Source organism: Mus musculus, chromosome 2, assembly GCF_000001635.26.
Source record: "Mus musculus strain C57BL/6J chromosome 2, GRCm38.p6 C57BL/6J".
Lineage (NCBI taxonomy): Eukaryota > Metazoa > Chordata > Mammalia > Rodentia > Muridae > Mus > Mus musculus.
Window position 1 is genome coordinate 140322309 of NC_000068.7, and position 20532 is coordinate 140342840.

The 20532-nt window shown below is 40.8% G+C and overlaps 1 protein-coding gene across 1 annotated transcript in view; it reads right to left on the reverse strand.

The window, feature by feature from the left end:
* The window catches only part of Sel1l2 (sel-1 suppressor of lin-12-like 2 (C. elegans)), a 160112-nt gene that overhangs the window by 92710 nt on the left and 46870 nt on the right, over positions 1 to 20532 (reverse strand). Inside the window, exon 2 of the mRNA NM_001033296.2 lies at positions 17794 to 17849. Within this exon, the coding sequence (NP_001028468.1) occupies positions 17794 to 17849 (56 nt within the window). The remainder of the gene's footprint in view (positions 1 to 17793; positions 17850 to 20532) is intronic.

Below are 20532 nucleotides of genomic sequence, written 5' to 3' on the forward strand. Positions count from 1 at the left end.
CCTTGATAATAAATGGTATGGCCCGGATCCTATTTTGATAAGATCCAGGGGAGCTGTTTGTGTTTTTCCACAGAATGAAGACAACCCATTTTGGATACCAGAAAGACTCACCCGAAAAATCCAGACTGACCAAGGGAATACTGATGTCCCTCGTCTTGGTGATGTCCAGGGTGACAATAACAAAGAGAGAGCAACGTTGGGAGATAATGTCAACATTTCCACTCCCAATGCCGGTGATGTATAATGCTCAAGTATTCCCCCGCCTTTTTTACCACTAACAAGGAACTGAGTTTGGCCTTGATTCAGACAGCCTTGACTCTGTCTAGACAGACGACTGACACCATTAACACATTGTCAGCCTCGGTGACCACAGTCATAGATAAACAGGCCTCAGCTAATGTCAAGATACAGGGAGGTCTCATGCTGGTTAATCAACTCATAGATCTTGTCCAGGAACAACTAGTTGTATTATGGCAAATAGCTCAGCTGGGATGTGAACAAAAGTTTCCGGGATTATGCGTTACTTCCATTCAGTATGAGAAATTTACTAGGGCAGCTAATTTGTCAAAAAGTCTTTCTCAGTATATGTTACAGAATTGGATGGCTGAATTTGAACAGACCCTTCGGGAATTGAGACTTGCCATCATTCAGGTCAACTCCACGCGCTTGGACCTGTCCCTGACCAAAGGATTACCCAATTGGATCTCCTCAGCATTTTCCTTCTTTAAAGAATGGGTATGGGTGGGATTATTTGGAGATATACTTTGCTGTGGATTAGTGTTGCTTCTTTGGTTGGTCTGTAAGCTTAAGGCCCAAACTAGGAGAGACAAGGTGGTTATTGCCCAGGCACTTGCAGTACTAGAACATGGTGCTTCCCCTGATATATGGTTATCTATGCTTAAGCAATAGGTCGCTGGCCATTCAGCTCTTGCACCCCACGAGGCTAGTCTCATTGCACGGGATAGAGTGAGTGTGCTTCAGCAGCCCGAGAGAGTTGCACGGCTAAGCACTGCAGTAGAAGGGCTCTGCGGCATATATGAGCCTATTCTAGGGAGACATGTCATCTTTCAAGAAGGTTGAGTGTCCAAGTGTCCTTCTCCCCAGGTAAAACGACACGGGACCAGACCAGGACCCCTCTGGGTGATAAACCTGGGAGGAGGTTATGTGTACGGCTCCTTTACCTGCACACTGGGGATTTGACCTCTATCTCCACTCTCATTAATATGGGTGGCCTATTGCTCTTATTAAAAGAAAAGGGGGATCTGTGGGGAGCCGCCCTCACATTCGCTGTTGCAAGATGGCGCTGACATCCTGTGTTCTAAGTGGTAAACAAATAATCTGCGCATGTGCCAAGGGTAGTTTTCCACCCCATGTGCTCTGCCTTCCCCGTGACGACAACTCGGCCAATGGGCTGCAGCCAATCAGGGAGTAATACGTCCTAGGCGGAGAATAATTCTCCTTAAAGGGGACGGGGTTTCGCCATTCTCTCTCTTGCACTCTTGCTCTTTTGCGCTCTTGAGCTCTTGCTCTGGCTCTTGCTTCTGGCTCCTAAAGATGTAAGCAATAAAGCTCTTGCGCTCTTGCGCTCTTGCCCTCTCTCTTGCTCTCTTGCGCTTTGGCTCCTAAAGATGTAAGCAATAGAGCTCTTGCTCTCTTGCTCTCTGGCTCCTGAAGATGTAAGCAATAAAGTTTTGCCGCAGAAGATTCCGGTTTGTTGCGTTCTTCCTGGCCGGTCGCGAGAACGCGTGTAAGAATTGGGTTACCTCACTCAGGATGATATCCTCCAGATGCATCCATTTGCTTAAGAATTTCATAAATTCATTGTTTTTAATAGCTGAGTAGTACTCCATTGTGTAAATGTACCATATTTTCTGTATCCATTCCTCTGTTGAGAGACATCTGGGTTCTTTCCAGCTTCTGGCTATTATAAATGAGGTTGCTATGAACATATTGGAGCATGTGTCCTTATTACCAGTTGGAACATCTTCTGGGTATATGCCCAGGAGAGGTATTGCTGGATCTTCCAGTAGAACATTGTCCAATTTTCTGAGGAACCACCAGACTGACTTCCAGTGTGGTTGTACAAGCTTGCAATCCCACCAGTAATGGAGGAGTGTTCCTCTTTCTAAGGAGAGAATTATAAAGCAAAGGCACATAGGGGAGTTGGGCTGGGGGTGGGGATTCTATTAGGAAGAGTAGAGAGGCAGGGTTTCATTCAAAATGCAGGCAGCTATCACTGCAGGATTAATAGTAATGCAGTTTGATTAATACTTTACAAAGGCTATTCTGGCTGATGGGAGCAACTTACGTGAGAGTGCAGAGCATCAATAGAGGGGGTGGGAAGGACGGGGTGGAAGCTGCAGTAGGCGACTGAGTAAAGAATGGTGTGGTGCAGAAGCCATGGAGAGAAACCACGAGGGCAGACTGAGGATGCTTCTGAAGTACCACCAAGAGGAACCAAAGACGGATGGATGTAGAGGGAGAACAAAGCCAAAGGTAGTCTCTTGTGGTTGTTTTTGTTTGTTTGTTTGTTTGTTTTTGTTTTTTGTTTTTGTTTTTTTTTGTTTTTTTTGCTTAACCAGCTGAGTGGATAGAGAATCCAGTTCCAGGGAATGGGGAAGAGTGGAGGCAGGGCTTCCTTCGGGAGGGATTCAAGACTCTTCCTGTCTTCCTTCACATGATTATATCGAGTTCGAAGTGTGTGATTGTACTCTCTGAAGAACAGACTCTTTTTTTGGTATGAGTGAGTTGTGCTGGGAATGAGTTGGGACAGGAGCCTTATTCTTTGCAAATGATGAACAGGTGAAATGTTAAAAAATTGCTATGTGAAGATTCGTTATCTGCCAGTGACCTTCTCCAGTGTGTTACCATCAAAAGACATTTCTCACTTTCCTTAACTTTCTATGTTTTTCTGTCATTTCTGGCTCTTACTCTACTTCAAAGTCCCCACCACTCTTTGACTCTGATACACTACATCATGTTTTACCCAGGCTTCTCTGGAAAGAGTGGAAAGTAAATAAGAGCATTCTGAAGTCATTCATGAGGGCAGCATAGCAACAGAGCAAGGCTCAATCAGTCTTCCTCACAGTTGGCCCTTGTTTGGTGTAGATGCCTGTGATGGCAGAAGGGAGACAGACTCCTGCCACAGGTTTGATCAGGAGGAAGAAATGAATTTCTACTTCCTAGTAGGTATCAATGGAGAGTTCATTCGCTATGTTTAAGCCACCCTGTCTCTAAAGTGTGAACACTTGGGTCCCTGGCATCACCAGAGAGAAGCTGGTTTATGCAATAGTCATAAATAAGAAAAAAAGGAAGTGGTGTTTTCTGTCCAAGCAGTTGGTTTCTCTAGTTCACTGATTCTCAAAATATGGTCCCAGAACAGCCACCTAGGCATTACATAGGAATCTGAAAGGCATGCAGATTCTTGGCTCTACCTTAGGTCTACAGAAGCAGAAACTCTGGGAGTTAAGCCCACTCATCTGTGTTCTACAACATTTTCCTTGGGAGTCTGTTACCTACTAAATGTGCAGAGACCCCTATTCTGGGTAGCAGTGAGAGAATGTTCAAAGCAAAAGAAAGTGAAATCAAAGCACATAAATAGAGTAACATGGAAATGACTGCCACTCGTCAAACAGTAAAGATACTTGCACACATAGCCAGAACCACAGAGAGCAGATGATGTTTCTGTTAAGACTTTCAATCAAGAATTGAAACTGTATCAGATCATGGTTTCTCTGTCTTAAATAAATGTATACAGCATGTGTTTGACAAAAAAAGGAGATGGGTAATTTTGAACATTATAATCTATTTTAACTGCTTCCTGCTGTTAAAGTAAGATTTAATCTTTGAGTTTAAGTTGATGCAAAGGGGTTTTTACTAATCGTCTTAGTGTTCTACATTTTTCTAGACTATTTTCAATTAGGACTAGAAAATTATCTTAGGGTATATTTCCCAACATGACTAAGGGTTTTATTTTAGCAAGGCAGTAAGTATCGGTGTTAAAAAAATTACTACTCCCCAATAGAGAAGAAATAACCTTTTGCTACTAAACACATCTCTCTCTTAGACTTCTGGGAACTATTGCAGACAAGAAGCTGCCTCTATGTGGCCCAGGAGAAGAGTCAGAATAAGAAAAAGAGGGGCCCTACTCTAAGAAGAAAACAGGAGAACTCTGGAAAATCTCAAAGGTAGTGATAGACTACCTGAAAACTGTGGAAGAAAAGGTAGGTTATACATGGATGTCAACTGAGCTAACAATTTTAGTCCCAAGGCTAAACTTGTGTGTGTGTCTGGCATCCTACACTTAGGGTAGGCTCACAACCCTCATGTGCTGTAGATCCAACTAGGAGGGCTTTTGTTTTGTTTCATTGCTCTCGTTTGTTTAGTTTGAGATCTTGCCAGGTAGATCTAGTTGGCCTGGAACTGCCCATGTAGACCAGTTTGACCTTGGTTTTCCTGCCTCTTCTTCCCAAGTTCTCAGATAGTGGGTGTGTGTGATCATGTCATGAAAGTTGTAGGTATTAGTGAGACAGTGAATCCTCCAGCAAATGGGCCAGCAGTGAAGAATAAATCCATTCTGTCACTGCATATGACATGGAGACAGTGAATGAATGCCATCTTGAGAGGAACCTATTATCTTAAACTGGACTACTGGCGTGTGTGTGTGTGTGTGTGTGTGTGTGTGTGTGTGTGTGGCTGAGAATAAGGAACAACTACAATGCAGGGAGTCAGGGCATAGCCCTGGGATGAGAGTGCCCTAGAGGCAGCTGTACTTTACATTTTTTGTGTGTTTCTATCTCATTCCCTTTGCACATTCATGTCATTTTGTGTGTACATTTCCAAGAACGTACAGCATTTTCTCTTCTTGCTTCCCCTCATCTCCATGATTTCCGTCTTTTGCTGTCCATTGCAGTGTGAGCAGAGCTTTGATGGTACCATATTAGTTTTTATTTTAAAAAATTCTTGAGTTTTTATTGTTCTCTTCCTCTTCTTACATTTAGCTCATTTTGGTTTTAAGCCATTTTTTTTTCATTCAGAAATGTTTGTTTTTTGTCTTTTAAATTTTCCTTGCTATCTCACTATTTTCCTCCATAATATTCTTCTCTACTCCTCTTCATTTTTTCTTACTTTTATATGCCATCCCACCCCTTACTTCTTTAGTTCAGTAATTTGCTATTTACACAACTACTATAAAGAATTTTTTTTTAAAGATTTACTTATTTATTACATGTAAGTACACTGTAGCTGTCCTCAGACATCCCAGAAGAGGGCATCAGACCTCATTACGGATGGTTGTGAGCCATCATGTGGTTGCTGGGATTTGAACTCACAACCTTCAGAAGAGCAGTCGGTGCTCTTAACCACTGAGCCATCTCTCCAGCCCCTACTCTAAAGAATTTTTAAGTTCATATCACATTCTACTATAGTTTTTGCCACTTTCTGTTTTATGGTTTTTGGCGATATACTACTGAGTTTTCATTTATTTAAAAGGTATCTTTATATGTTGTACAGTTAAAACAACTGCATTGCTGTTAAAACTGCTCGTTCCTCTCTGAGTGGTTCTGGTAATTGTGTCCTCAAGTGTAGATTTCTCAGTAAGAAGCTCTCTAAAGAATACTAGAAAAGATCGCCTAACCAACAGACCAGCAAATCACAACACAGACGTGCGAGAAAAATGAAAAAGCAGGGCAGCAGGACATCTCTAGGAGATCACGACTCCTTAAATACCACATGAAAAAAGTAACATGCCAGATCAATATGTCAGAGTTTTCTGGTAAAACTGACCAACCACATCAAAGAGGACGCAAATGAGCAGATACATTCTACCGTGGACCTAGAGGGGAACGTTAGCAACAGAGAAAAGTCAGCAAATGGACGAGACTGTCAGTGAGGCAGATGAAAAAGTCACTGATGTGGAATTAAAGTTCAGCACCACCAACAAAAGGAAACAGATAGAAACTTTGGGAAAAAAAATCAGTGATTCAAACAAGCAGTAGACAGCATCACTACAAGACTGAGCCAGTCAGTAGGCTGGGTATCAGAGATGCATAGAAAGAGCTAGAAAATACACCCAAAGATCAATAAAAGAAAGCTAAAAGACCTTAACCAACTTTTTATGATGCCATTCATATTTTTATTTATTCTCCTTTATGTGAATATTTACATATTGCTGAATGACATTAATGTGCTTGAAAACAACAGACTTTTCTAATTTCTTCCAGGGTGTTCTGTATATGAGATTGTGCAATGTGATGTGGACAAGTGTTATGAATGTGTGTGTGTGTGTGTGTGTGTGTGTGTGTGTGTGTGTGTGTGTGTAGGTGTGTAGATCATGAAAACTAGAAAGGGGACAAGGATAGTGAAGGAAGAGACCCTAAGAGGTAGGGAGAAATAGAATACTTATGGCATGAAGGCAGGAGGAGGAAATATTTAGTGGGTTGTGACAGGGACCTGGAGGATGATCCTGGAGAGACAGGGGAGGTCAATGAGGGCCTGTGATGAGAAAGCTGTAATGAAATATATGCATGACAATTTTTCATCAAAACCCATTATGTTGTACCCTAATTTAAAATTTTAATAAAAAAGAATAAAAATCTTCCTTTTGGCAGAGCATTTGTTGATTATTTTATTGCATATTTTCATGCTACCTTCTAATGTCTCAAAATACTGGGTTATATTATGTTGTTTGGGACATAAGAAGGAGTTGGAATTTTTCTTTAAGTTTTATGGAATATGCACTATGAGGTAATGGACTACAGTCGACAAAATATAGGCTGGATATCAGGAAGGTGTCTACCACAGAGTCCAGGTGGGTAACCTTAATGGTTGGTGGAGGACTGTTGAAACTATTTGGTCTTTGATCTTTAGGACCAAGAGAACTGGGTATGAGAGAAAGAAGAAGACAAGACTTTAAGAGCTTCCTCATCTAAGCATGTAGTAGACACAGAAGCTAGTAACTAACACGAGATGTAAATGTTGCTTTTATTTCATCAAATGAAGTGATGAGATGAGAGCCATACCTAAACTGTGTAAATACATTACCTGGGCTGAGCCCAGATCATTTCTTCTCTGTTCTAACTATCCCTAGGCCAGGCCTGGAAGCTTCTAGCCTCTATACAATCTAATGTTCCAAGATGATTGATTTAATCAGGCTTTTCTTGGCTTCTAACTGAATTGTTCTGCCTGGCTTCATACTAACTTTAGTAACATGTTCTAATCTCTGGTTCCTTTTCATTTTCTAGCTCCTTCTTATTGTCCTCATCTGTTCTAGCTTGTTCTCTCTGTAACCTGTTTCTGTAAAACTGTCCTGGTAAATCGCCATATACACAAACCACCAGCCACCACACCACCTTTCTCTTTCTCTCATAGCCTCTCTTTCCTGTCCTGTTCTTGTGTGAGTTGGGCATATCTTATCTTTTGAATAATTCTGTCAAATCTTTATCCCTCAGTTGGATGTCATACATGGCTGCTTGCTTCTACAAACTAACCTTACCTTTATCATTTAAGGACTAAAGGTGTGTACTAAGGGTGTGCCTGTATTTCAGCTAGATCATACTGTTATCTATGGTGTGTGTCTGCATTCTGGCTAGGTCAGATCTTTGGATGTGATCCTTTGCCAGAGCAGCCATGTTGCTTGATAAAAATTTGTCTGCAACCCTATAGGTGGAACAACAATATGAACTAACCAGTACCCCACAGAGCTCGTGTCTCTAGCTGCATATGTATCAGAAGATGGCCTAGTCGGCCATCATTGGAAAGAGAGGCCCATTGGTCTTGCAAACTTTATATGCCTCAGTACAGGGGAACGCCAGGGCCAAGAAGTGGGAGTGGGTAGGTAGGGGAGTGGGGGGGAGGTTATGGGGGACTTTTGGGATAGCATTGGAAATGTAAATGAAGAAAATACCTAATTAAAAATTTTTTAAAAAATTTCTCTACAATGGGAGACATTGGGGGAACAGGCTCAGGGTTGAAGAAAGTCAAAAACATGTCATGTTTCAAGTGTCTTTTAGACATCGTCCTAGTGAGCCTTATGCAATTTTTGTCTAGGATAAGTTATGTTTGGCATACACACCAGATGACAGGTTGAGGGAATTGTGGGTAGATGGCCATAGCATTGCCTCTTAGATTGTTTGCTTTTTAACCTTTGTTTCTTCAGTAAGAAAAAATAAGTGTGATCATCTGTCAAACATGAAGAGAACACCTATTAGAAGTCTGAGAAGAAAGAGCTACAGTGAAGTTGAATTTGACCAGCAAGATGTCTGTGTTTGCTGGGAAACACTGAATTCCTACTTGAGGCTGAAATTCAGAGGAGACTGGTTTTCTAATTTATTCCCAGCGAGAGCACAGAGGATGAAACAGTGTTTCATCATATTTGAGGTTTTACAAAGGGATGTGATGGAATCCTCAATGCCAAGAATGCTACTTTGTTTAAAATGAAGTTTAAAATAGCAAGAGTATGTTTATATCGTTTCATACACTTTGGAATGCTCTATTGATTCCAAGCCAAAATTCACCACATTATTTTTTCAAATTAAACTCAATCAATAGCCTAAATAGCAATTATTAGCATAAAACATTTAGATACAATATGATGCAAATATATACTAACCTTATTAAACATTATGAAATGATGGCTGGAAAATAGTCAGCATTTTTTTCCGTAATTCAATTATATGTTCCTATAAAAGCAGAAGCTTTGTATACTGAGTCAGAACACTGCACTGAAGTTCATCATTCACATTAGGTCTGAGTCTGAGCCATAGTGTTTCAGAGCATGACTGGTTGGCAATGCATGGCGTGTGAGGTACAGAGTGGGCTTGTGATGTGTTCAGAACCAAGTTGTATTGAGGTTGTGCAATGAGATATGTGTGAGTGCTGGCAGAAACTCTGCAGATTCATTGTGTGTTTGAGTCTGAATTAACCTTAGGGCACTGTGCATTCAGAAACGTTTTATTATTGTCAAACTTTTGCAGTGTTTACATTCAGTTATGAAACCTATAGTGTTTTAAACATACTATTTTAAGAAGCTGTGTTTTTATCAGATCCTGAAACCTTGTTTACAGTTGTCTCATTCAAATGAGATTTGGACACTTGTGAACTTGAGGCTGAAATTTAATTGGTAGGAAAAACCTTACCTAACTTCTTTTTAGGTTATTCATACTCTTTATGAGGTCCTTTGAATAAGAGAACTGTGGGGTGGGGGAGGGGAATGAGGAGGCAGGATCAGGTGTGGGGAGAGACAGGAGAGAGGCCCAGAGGACCAGGAGAATGAATGAAAATCTGCAGCTGCAGAGGTGGGCGTGAGGGAGGAAGAATCTCTGGGAAGCCCCAGAGATTTGGGACAGGTGAGGCTCCCATGAGTTAAAGCAGGTGACCTTAGTTGAGAGCTGCCTAACAGTGGGGACATGAAACCTGAAGAGGCCATCTTGTAGCCAGGCAGAACCTCCAATGGAGGAATGGGGACACCAACCCACTCCACAATACTTTCCACTCAAAATTTGTCCTGTTTAAAATAAATGCAGGGATGGAGCAGAAAATGGAGGAAAGGCCAACCAATACCGGTCCAACTCAAAACCTATCCCATGGGCAAGCACCAAGCCCTGACACTATTAATGATACTCTGTTATACCTGCAGACAGAAGCCTGGCATATCTGTCCTCTGAGAGGCTCTATCCAGCAGCAGACTGAAAGAAATGCAGATACCCGCAGCCAAACATTAGATGGAGGTTGGTGACACTTATGAGGAGTTTGGGTAAAGATTGCAGGCCTTAACATAGATGAGAACCCCACAGGAACACCAACAGAGTCAACAAACCTGGATGCCTGAAAGCTGTTAGAGTCTGAGCCACCAACCAAAAACATACACAAGCTGATAAAAGGCCCCTGAGCAAGTACATAGTGGTCAGGCAGCTCAGGCTTCCTGGCTGCCTTGTCTGGCCTCAGTGGGAGAGGATGTGCCTAATCTGGCAGAGGCTTGATATGCCGGGGTGGGGGGATACACAGAGGAGGTCCCACCTTCTCAGAGAAGGGGAGGGGGATGGATGGAGGGAATCGGTGAGGGAGGGACGGGGGAGGACAGCGCTTGGGATGTTAAAAAAAAATTGTCCCCATAGTGCCATGTGTCTGAAAACTCATTCCTTAGTTGGTAAAACTGTTTGGAAGGGATTAGGAGATGCGGCTTCATAGGGGGAGGTGCGTCAGTGGGAGCTTTGAGGACCAAAAGACTCATCATTCTTAGTGTTCCTACTCTTGACTCCTGGCTGCAGATTAAAATGTGAGCTCTCAGCTCTTCCTGCTGACCTGTCTTTGCTCTGCTATAATGGATTCTAATCATATGAACGCTAAGCCCAAATAAATACTTTATTTTATCTGTTTCCTTGGTCATGGTGTTTTGTCACTTTAAGACACTTCATTCCCATTTATAGAAATATCCATGTATTTCCAAATAATAAATGTGTTTGAAAACATACTTTTCTGCTTTTTTCAGGATATTATATAATATATAAGAGATATGTGCATATATCTCTTCTAGTTTTACATTTAAAAATTTCATATTTTATATTATTTGTATGTAGATCTTATATATGTATATATATATATGCATATATATATAAATGCATATATATATATTCTAAACTTACAAAACAGAACCCAAACTTTGCCTCAGAGTCTTCTAAAATATTTTAGCAGAAGGAAAACTTTCGAACTCAGTCTCTGAGGTCAGCATTACCCTGTTACCAAAGCAACACAGGGGCAGTGCAAGGAAGAAAAACTACAGACTACATGTCTGATGGAACTGATATAAAAATACTGATCAAATCACCAGCAAATTGAATTCAGTAGTGTATTAAACAGATTAGATATTGTGGAGAAATGGGGTCATTCTTCACATGCAAGGATAGCTTAATTTCCTTGAAAATTAATAAATGTTATATATCACATTGAACAGTCAATGATGTCCAATATGCAGAGAAAGTATTTGGCAAAGTTAGTACTTTATGATATTAAAAATTCAACAAATGACGAATAAGAGAGAATTATCTGAACTTGGTAAAGAACTCATACCAACACTGCTTATTTGACATCATACTCACCAGTGAAAGAGGGAGCCTTTCCTGTATGATCAAGACCAAGGCAAGAACATTCATCTTACCACCTGTGTCTGGCAGTGCATTGACAGTGCAGAGAGAGTAGAATGAAAAAAGCCATTCAAATTGGAGAAGGTGGAGTTATGTTATCTACACACACACACACACACAAAACAAACACCTATTACTTGTTGTACTGGCTAGTTTTGTGTCAACTTGACACAAGCTGGAGTTATCACAGAGAAAGGAGCTTTAGTTGGGGAAATGCCTCCATGAGATCCAGCTGTAAGGCATTTTCTCAATTAGTGATCAAGGGGGAGGTCCTCTTGTGGGCGGTGCCATCTCTGGGCTGGTAGTCTTGGTTCTATAAGAGAGCAGGATGAGCAAGCTAGGGGAAGCAAGCCAGTAAAGAACATCTCTCCATGGCCTCTGCATCAGCTTCTGCTTCCTGACCTGCTTGAGTTCCAGTCCTGACTTCCTTTGGTGATCAACAGCAATGTGGAAAGTGTAAGCTGAATAAACCCTTTCCTCCCCAACTTGCTTCCTGGTCATGATGTTTGTGCAGGAATAGAAACCCTGACTAAGACACTTGTATAGAAATCCTTAAAAGATTTTCCACAAAACTGCTAGACATGAGAAACACCCCTGACTCTGGCTAATCATGATGGATCATGCCTGTGATTCCAGTACAAAGGAAGTAAAGACAGGAAGATCAGGAGTTCAAGGTCAGCTTTGACTACAACATTGGATTTAAAGTAAGTCTGAGATTGTGTTTCCCTAAACTAACCAACCAACAAAACCATCAACGTAAGTTCCCCACACCAAAATAAATTCAGCAAACTTGTAGAATACAAAAAAGTCAGCGCACAAGATAGTTGGGACAACCCAGGAAACAATTAAGAAAACGATTCATTGAAAGTATCATCAAAAAGAGCAAAAGACTTAAAAAACCCAGACAAAAGGCAAAGGCACATACAACAGAGACACAGCATTGCTGAAAGAAAGTACAGAAGAAATGCATGAATGGAGATACAGCCTGTGTTTATGGACGGAAGTTTTAATTTTGTTAAAATATCAATACTGCCTGAACTGATTTAATTCCACCCTTGTAAAACTCCCAATGGTACATTTTTTGCAGAAATAAAAAAAAAATCATCCTAAAATTCAAAGCTCAAGGAATTCTGAATAGTTGAAATGATCTTGAAAACTTGGAGGTCCCATGTTTTCTAATACCACAATTTATAACAAATTACAGTAGGAAAATTATTGTCACACTTGCCTAACATGAATGAAGCCCTGTGCATAAAATGTGTGCACATGCGTACACAGACAGACACAACAGGCCTATCATGGTACCGAAAAAAGAGATGTATATAGTGTAGAAGAAACCAGAAACAAACTCTCCCTTATATATAGTCAAATGCTTTCGACAAAGGAGGCAAGGCCATTCCACGGGAATAGACGTACATTTTCAACAATTCTGCCTGGAAGACCATCTTCTCATGCAAAATATTAAAAACAGATCTTAGTTTTCACCATAAATAAGACTCAAATGACCAAAGAACTAAATTTAAGACCTATAACTACCAGAGGAAATCTCAAGGGAAAAGCTTCATGACATTAGATTAGTAAGACTATCTTGGATATGATTCCAAATTTATAGTCAGTAGATGTAAATAGAGATAAGTTGGACAATAGAAACATTAAAAACTGTTATGCGTGGAACCAGGACATGATAGAAAGAGTGAAAAAGTGGAGTGGATAAAAAGTTAAGGACTATAATATATAAAGAACAACTACAAGAAAGAACAAAAGCAATGACATAGAGCCTCACAAATACCCTGATTGAAAACTAAATGAAAGACTTGAAAACACATTTTTTAAAAGACCAGAGTACCTGTGGTAAACAAGTGTGTTTAGGTTATCTCAGCATCACTGACACATGTATGAACTTGATAAAATTGTGATAAGCAAAATAAACCAGCCACTAAATGAAAAGCACTGCATGTTTCTGGCTACATAAAATACTTAGAGTACTCCCCATCATAGAAACAGCAAGTACAAGGCTAGTTGCCAGGAGGTCCATAGGGAGGAAAATATGGGGAATTGTTACTTAATTGATCAAATGAGTCCTGGAAATAGGTACACACTGAGTGAATGGGATTAACAGTAGCAATTGTTCACTTAAGAATGGCGACTCTAATGAATGCTGTATGAGGTCTATACTACCTTAATTCAAGATCAGCCTGGAATATAGTTGTCCTCTGGGGTTTTGGAAAGCGTATTGTGTTCACATAGCCATGAGAAAGTAAGACCAGGAGGAAAACATACACAAGGGCAGTGATGAGCAATGGGAAGGATGGATAGCTTTGAGGTCCTTGTGAGGCTGGGAATGTGTGGAACAACTTCAAAGGATACCAGTAGTCATCAGAAACTGTAGTCCTAAACTGTGACCCCAGGAAAGGGGAGCAGGGTATGACTAGTGACAACTAGACTGAGGTAATGCAAGAGTGAACCTGGAGTTGTTGAACACTGCAGTGTAGAAGACCAAAGTAAAAGCAGAAAGAAGAGAACCGGGCTGTTCTTCTGTGCTCACCTCCTTATGGTCCAATGTTGTAGCAAATCCAAAGGGCGATAGATGTGTACTGCCTTTCCTGGACCAGAACAAGTGGATTGTGGGAAACAATGTTCTAGGCAGTGATTCTCAAGTTGTGGGTTTCAACCCTTTGGGAGTCAAATGACCCTCTCACAGGGGTTGCCTAAGACTATTGGAAAACACAGACATTTACATTAGAATTTGTAACAGTAGTGAAATTACAGTTGTGATGTAGCAACAAAACTATTTTATAGTTGGGGATCACAACAACATGAAGATCTCTGCTATATAGGGTCACAGATCATTAGGAAGGTTGAGAACTACTGTTCAAGAGAGTACCAAGGGGAGATAGCCTGGTTCCAGTTAGAGATGAAGGGGAAGGTGCTATCTGGAGAAGTATGGTGGAAGATGGGTGGTTTGAAAGAGACTGAATGTCCAGAGGGTGAAGACTCACGCATTTCATGACCAAGCTTTGAGGAGAGGGAAGTGCGTTTGGTTAAATGTGTAGTTTTATTGTATCTATCACGTGCAAAGGCTGGACCGGGAAAAGCTGAAAAGGATACCACATTATACACCAGAAGTTCAATGAGGCATTACCAAATAGAGGTCTTGCAAAACATAAAATAACATGTTGAACCCTTTGAAAATTCTGCTATTATTACAGCTACTGTGTGATACAAAATAGGCATTGTGTCTGATGAGGGAGCATCAGGAAATCCTGTCCTAACAAAGACGTGTTTCTAATGGGCTAGTCTCCTCGTTTTCAGGTTGTGGATAAGCATTTGAGGAACCAATTACTCTACACAAAGACATTAAGAAGAGGGAAAAGTATATGTGAAGGTGTCTTATAAAGCTTAAAATGTTATATACCTAAGAGGACAGGGCTCCAAATATGAACTCTGACTCCATCATAAATCACGATACTGAACATTCACCTTTTTAAAAGTGTGATTATTTACTGGTCCTGTAATGTTAATCTCACAATAAGAACGTACTGGCTTAGGAAGGGAACTTCTCTGTGCTGAGGGCAATACTTCTGCCTACTTTCCTTTGGAATTTTGTTGGTGATGGTTGTCACAGCGGCCCATCAAACATTCATTTGAGATGTTCTTTTAGCAGGCTGAAGTGATTCCCTCATCCTACTATCGAATACCCGAAAGGTTATTACCTCTGTGATCACTCATTTTATTATTGTTGTTCTTTTGTATCTTGGAGACAAATTCTCACTGCTTAGCCCCAGCTAGCCTGAAACTTGCCACGTAGACCGGGTCAGTTTTGAAATTTTGGTGATGCTCCTCTCACTGCCTCCTGATTACTGGGATCATAGGCATGTGCCGTCATGCCTGTGTTGGTTATTTTTTTTAATACCAAAGGGAATAATAATATGGAGTTCCCAATCATTAACACAGTATGAAGTACCTTTAAGCTAGAGCTTCTCAACCTGTGAGTTTCGACCCCTTTGGGGGTTGAATGACCTTTTCAAAGGGGTCACTGAAGACCATCTGCATATCAGATAGTTACATTACGATTCATAGCAGTAGCAAAATTACAGTTGTGATGTAGCAACAAAAATCATTTTATGGGGGTCACCACAACATGAGGAACTGTATCAAGGGGTTAAAAAGGTAGAGAACCACTGCTTTAAGGAGAGAGAGAGACAGAGAGAGAGAGAGAGAGAGAGAGAGAGACAGAGACAGAGACAGAGAGAGACAGAGACAGAGACAGAGAGACAGAGACAGAGACAGAGAGACAGAATGTGAGAGTGTTGGAGGATAACAGAGTAGGTAATTGTTGTGGACCGTGGAATGTTAAATTCAGAAAAGTCAGAAAGGGAAAATTAGGGAAAGAGGGCTTCATTTTGGTGTTGTGTTGTTATAATATAAGTGGTCATTATCATGAGAAAATAGCCCAGACTTCCTGGTCTGCAGTGGAGGTACAAGTGGTGAAAGGCTATATTCAGCCAAAGCCCTTCACTCACTGTCAAGAAGCTGTGAAGCACTGAAATGTTTGTGTGACTAAGTCTTTGATCTTTTATCTCTTCAGCTCTTAAGTGTAGCCTCCACCAGGCTGTTTTAAGGAAGCTTTAGAAAATGTAAGGCAAAGACTCATGAGAGATACAGCGCACAGACTGGCTGACTTGACACATTCTCCCTTTGTCTTTGGGGCAAAGGCAGCGCTTTCAGTACTTTATGTTGAGGATGCCTGGAGGATCTTTTTGTTTCCTTTCTAGACTGGGCTATACATGGAGTGTGCGTTCCTAACCCACTAGTATTTGGCATTGGGAGCACATTTATGGGTCTGAGTCACATCTATTATTTTGAACAGTAGTAGGCTTCCCAAGGGGCAATCAAGTGATGCTATCAGGCAGAAACTGCAGGTTACACAGTCCTGACAATCCATGGACAAAGATGATGACCATGAGGAAATTGATGATCCTTCAATGTCTATCCCACCCAGGAACAAATGAAGATTTAGGTGAAACTTCTACTTTTGTTGATAGTAATCCCACTACTAATTATGGTTTGTGGTAGTTACAGCAATGGGAGAGATGTTAAGTTTGTAGAGGCTTAGAAAATGTTACACCGTAAAGAAATGTGCTTAGTTTGCACAAACCCATCTCCACATTTTATACTTTAAATATTATTCATTATTAAGTATACATTTATTAGTGGAAGTGGTGGTACATGCCTGCAATCCAAGCACCCAGGAGGCTGAGGTAGGAGGCTCTCAAGTTCCAGACCAGCCTTGGCTGCATGGCAAGATTATATGTCAATAAATAAAACAAAACAGAAGTATTGAGTATTTGTATGTGTCAGGTATTATTCTAGTGGTTAGGTTTAATTGTAGTGAGCGATGAAGATAAAAAAAAAATCTCTACTCTTTTGGAGTTTATGACTGACAGCTAGCAAATACTACATGCTACATCATGGCAATCCTAAGAAGAAAATCACAGCATGGAACGAAATAGGGAAATGTATGATGTCCAGGCATGGTAGTGCACGTTTGTAATCTAATTAAGAATTACAGGGCAAGCAGAGCTATATAGAAGACATCATCTCAACTCAGAAACTAGCAAAGGAAAGGCAGAAACGGGGAAAGAAAGGAATGGACAGAAACACAGAATTTGGAACTTTAGAACGGAGTGTTTTCTAATTTAGTTTCCAGGGAAGGACTCTCTGAAAAGATGGTGTTTCAAGAACTACATGAAAGAGGTAAGGTGAGGGGGCAGCCATGGCATTGTTATTAAGAAAGGATAGAAATGACTGGAGAGCTGGCTCAGTGGTTAAAATTACTTAACGCTCTTGCAAAGGGCCTGAGTTTGGTGCCCAGCAGCCACATTAGGCATCTTACATATACCTGGAGCTCTAGCTCCTGAGGGATCTGACACCTCCAGCCTCCACTGGTTCCTGCACTTCTATGAATACATGTGCACACAGATATGCACATATATTCATAATTAAAGCCAATAAAACAAATCTTTTTTTTAAGTGAGAAAGGATAGAAAGGTGTGAGAATGCCCAAGGTTTATGAGGAACGAATACAGAGCCCAGAATATTTGGAATAGTGCTAGGGAGACAATTGTAGGTAGATAAGATAGGTAAGAAAAGAAAAACAAACCAAACCAAGCAACAACAAACCAGTGGTGCAAGAACCCTGAGCCCGATAAATAAGTCATTGCAAGGACTTTGGGTTTTGCTCACTGGATGAGATGGTGAAATACCTAATAGGTTTAAGTAAAGGCATAACTGCAGATATCTTACATACCATGTTATATGAGTAGCTGGTTTAAGAATAGAATGAAGAACCGAATCCCCTCCTTCTAAGGTGCCAGAGGACACTATGAGGTTACAGAAAGCATCTTAAACCACTCTCTGCCCTGTCTGTTTTATTGCTGAGGGCTTCAGGCCAGCCAGAGCTCAGGACAGCCTCAGCCCAGGGAACAGTCTTCTCTGAAGAAAGGAGAGTTTTTCAAAGTAAAAATGAAACAATGGCTAATTATCTGTTTGGGAAATTCTGAGTGTGCTGACTACACATGCTGAATACACTCTATTAACAGTGTTTATAGCCAAAATTTTCTATTGAGAAAATACAATTTAGCAAAATGTTTACCTGTGTGGTGACATTCACTTCTTTTTGTTTTCTGTTATATCTTTCTGCTTCAGTATCTGCAATATATAAAGTGATTCTCTAAGATCTGAAGACATTGAAAACATTTACAAAACTCAGTTTTTAATTTAAAAACTTTTTCAGAAAGTTAGAGCTTGCATTGTAATACTTGAGAGTACTTTATAGAGTTACTAATAAGGTATTAAAGTAAGCCCTACAGTGATACTTTTTAAAGATATAACTTGACATCAGAGGCAATCTACTTCAAGCAAATAAATGTTTGGGAACTGAGCAAAGATACAGGGGTCTACAAATAATCACCAGTTACTGTGGTAGAAAGAACTCTGAAGTTTTTTTGTTTGTTTTGATTTGTTTTAAGCCCAATAACATGCTGCTTGTAGGTTACAGATACAGAGGGTTAGACACCTGACTACAGGTTGCCTTTAAGGCAGTGAAGGAGAAGAATAAAAAAAAGTTAAAAAAAAGACTTTTCCGAAATGAGAAATAGAAGGAAAGCTTTGGAAATCCACAAAGGCAGGAAAAAGACACAGAAAAGAGCTAGAGAAACATGCACAAAACAGAGTACACTACACAGACAAGCCAGACGGGCATAACTTCAGCTCCGAAGTTCCTTGTGAGGACTCGGAAGCTGTTTCCGAATGGAAGCCTGATAGAGGCCAGGCCTCTCATCTCAGGCCAGCCAGACTCTCAGGAGCATCAGCTCCAGAGGCCAGTGCAGATGATACAGAGATTGCATTGGTGGAGAGAAAGGTCCTGTGTTGTCATGATATGCCACTTGAGAGCAGCTGATCATGGTCTTTTATTTTTTAAAGTTTTATTTGCATTTATTAATTAAGCATCATGGTAGTTTTCACTATGACACCTTCATACACACATAAAAAGTATATTCATATACACATATATGTATGAACACACACACACACACACACACATACACACACACATGAGCACATTCACACACAACTCTCAACTCTTTCTTGTTTTGCTCAACTCTTTTCCCCTTCCCACCCGGTCCCGTACTAATGCACCACTGTCCTGACTTCTTCTTCTCTCCCCACTCTTTCCCCTCCCTCCCTCCCCTCTCTATTTCTTCCTCTCCTTCTACCCACTGCTCCTCTCCTCCCCACCCCTCCTTTTTCCCTGCACACACTATCTCTTCCTTTTTTTTTGTTATGATCTACTGAGTTTGATTAGGGTGTTTACAGGAGCACGATTGAGTAAGGAGTTATTTACTAGAGCTCAAACATGCTATGCTATTGAAGACAAAGCTCATTCTTTAACTGTACTTCTATTGTCACAGAGAGATGGCATCTCATGATCCTCTTACCCTGTTCTGTGACAGAATGTTGATGGGCACAGTCGTGTGCTGATAATCTCAGCTTTTAAGAACTCAATTGTGATGGCTATTTTTCAACTTAACTACATCTGCAATTAACCTAAAACCCACACACACCTAGGAGGGACTTAGTTTTAATTAATTAAATCGTTTGAAGTTGGGATACCTCTTCTAATCCAGTGATCTACAATATATTTGAGGTGGGAAGACACCCTTTAATCTGGACCACACCTTCTGCCAGCAGCTTATACAAAGGACATGGGAGAAGCAGTTTGCTCTCTTTGCCTGCTTGCTCTCCATGTCAAGTCTACTCTTTCTGTAGCTCCACAGCCTACTTCTTTGCAATTCTGGTGTATAGTGAAGACCAGCTGAGAGAGCCAGCTAGTGGACTAAATATCTACTGGATTCTTGGACCTGATGGTAGACAACCATTGTAGGGCTAGCTGGACCACAGGCTGTAAGCCTTATGGATTTATTATATTTATACAAAATCATCAGTACTACAAGACCAAGTCATGCTCTGCATTCCCGTAAGAGAGAAACAATTGTTAAAAACTGACATACCTTGAAGATATGAGACCAGAGAATATTCTGGGATGTCTGCTACAGTTTTAGAGAGAGCAAAGCCCAGAAAAGGCACCTTTAGCATACAAGGAGGCAGACAGTAATGGACTAAAGGGTGCAGATGGTAAGAGGCTGATTCAGGATGGAAAGTGCACAGAGAAATAGCTCTCCCCTTAGTGGCTGGCATTAGATTAGTTTAACTGGGAATAAGTCAAGAGATTGAGGCCAGTGGATGTATCCACTGATCTGTTCACTAAGAGAGGTCCATAGAAGTTACCTACAGCAACATTTCAGCATGTTGATTAACACTCAGGAGGCACTGAAAAGAATGAAGGTGGGCCCTCTCTCTGTCTCTATGCTTCAGTACTGAGGATAAGTCCCACACTCAAAGCACTTTGAAGACTCTGCCAACCCCCCAACACACTTGGCCCCTACTAAAACATCACGCATAAGGCAGCACCTTAGTCTGGCGAGTCTCAGAAGAGTGAGATAATTTTCCCGGCCCAGAGTGCAAAGATAAGTGAATCCAGCAGAGGCCCCTGATAAGGATGGTAAACTGCTTCTGTGAAGACAGGTCCAGGGGACATCAGATACTTGTGCAGACTCAGCAAGAGTGGAACTGAGAGACTGGAGCCTGCAGGCTGATTGGCCATCTCTGCTCCATGCATGTAACGGGCGACCTTCAGTTGTTGAGGGCGCAGAAAGAAGAACTTCAACACCTTCTTGTTTTCCCCACGTTCACTTTTTTCATGTGTTCTCTCCTACATATCATATATTTAGCAGTATTTTTAACTGTTTTGTATTTAATTTTATTTGTATTT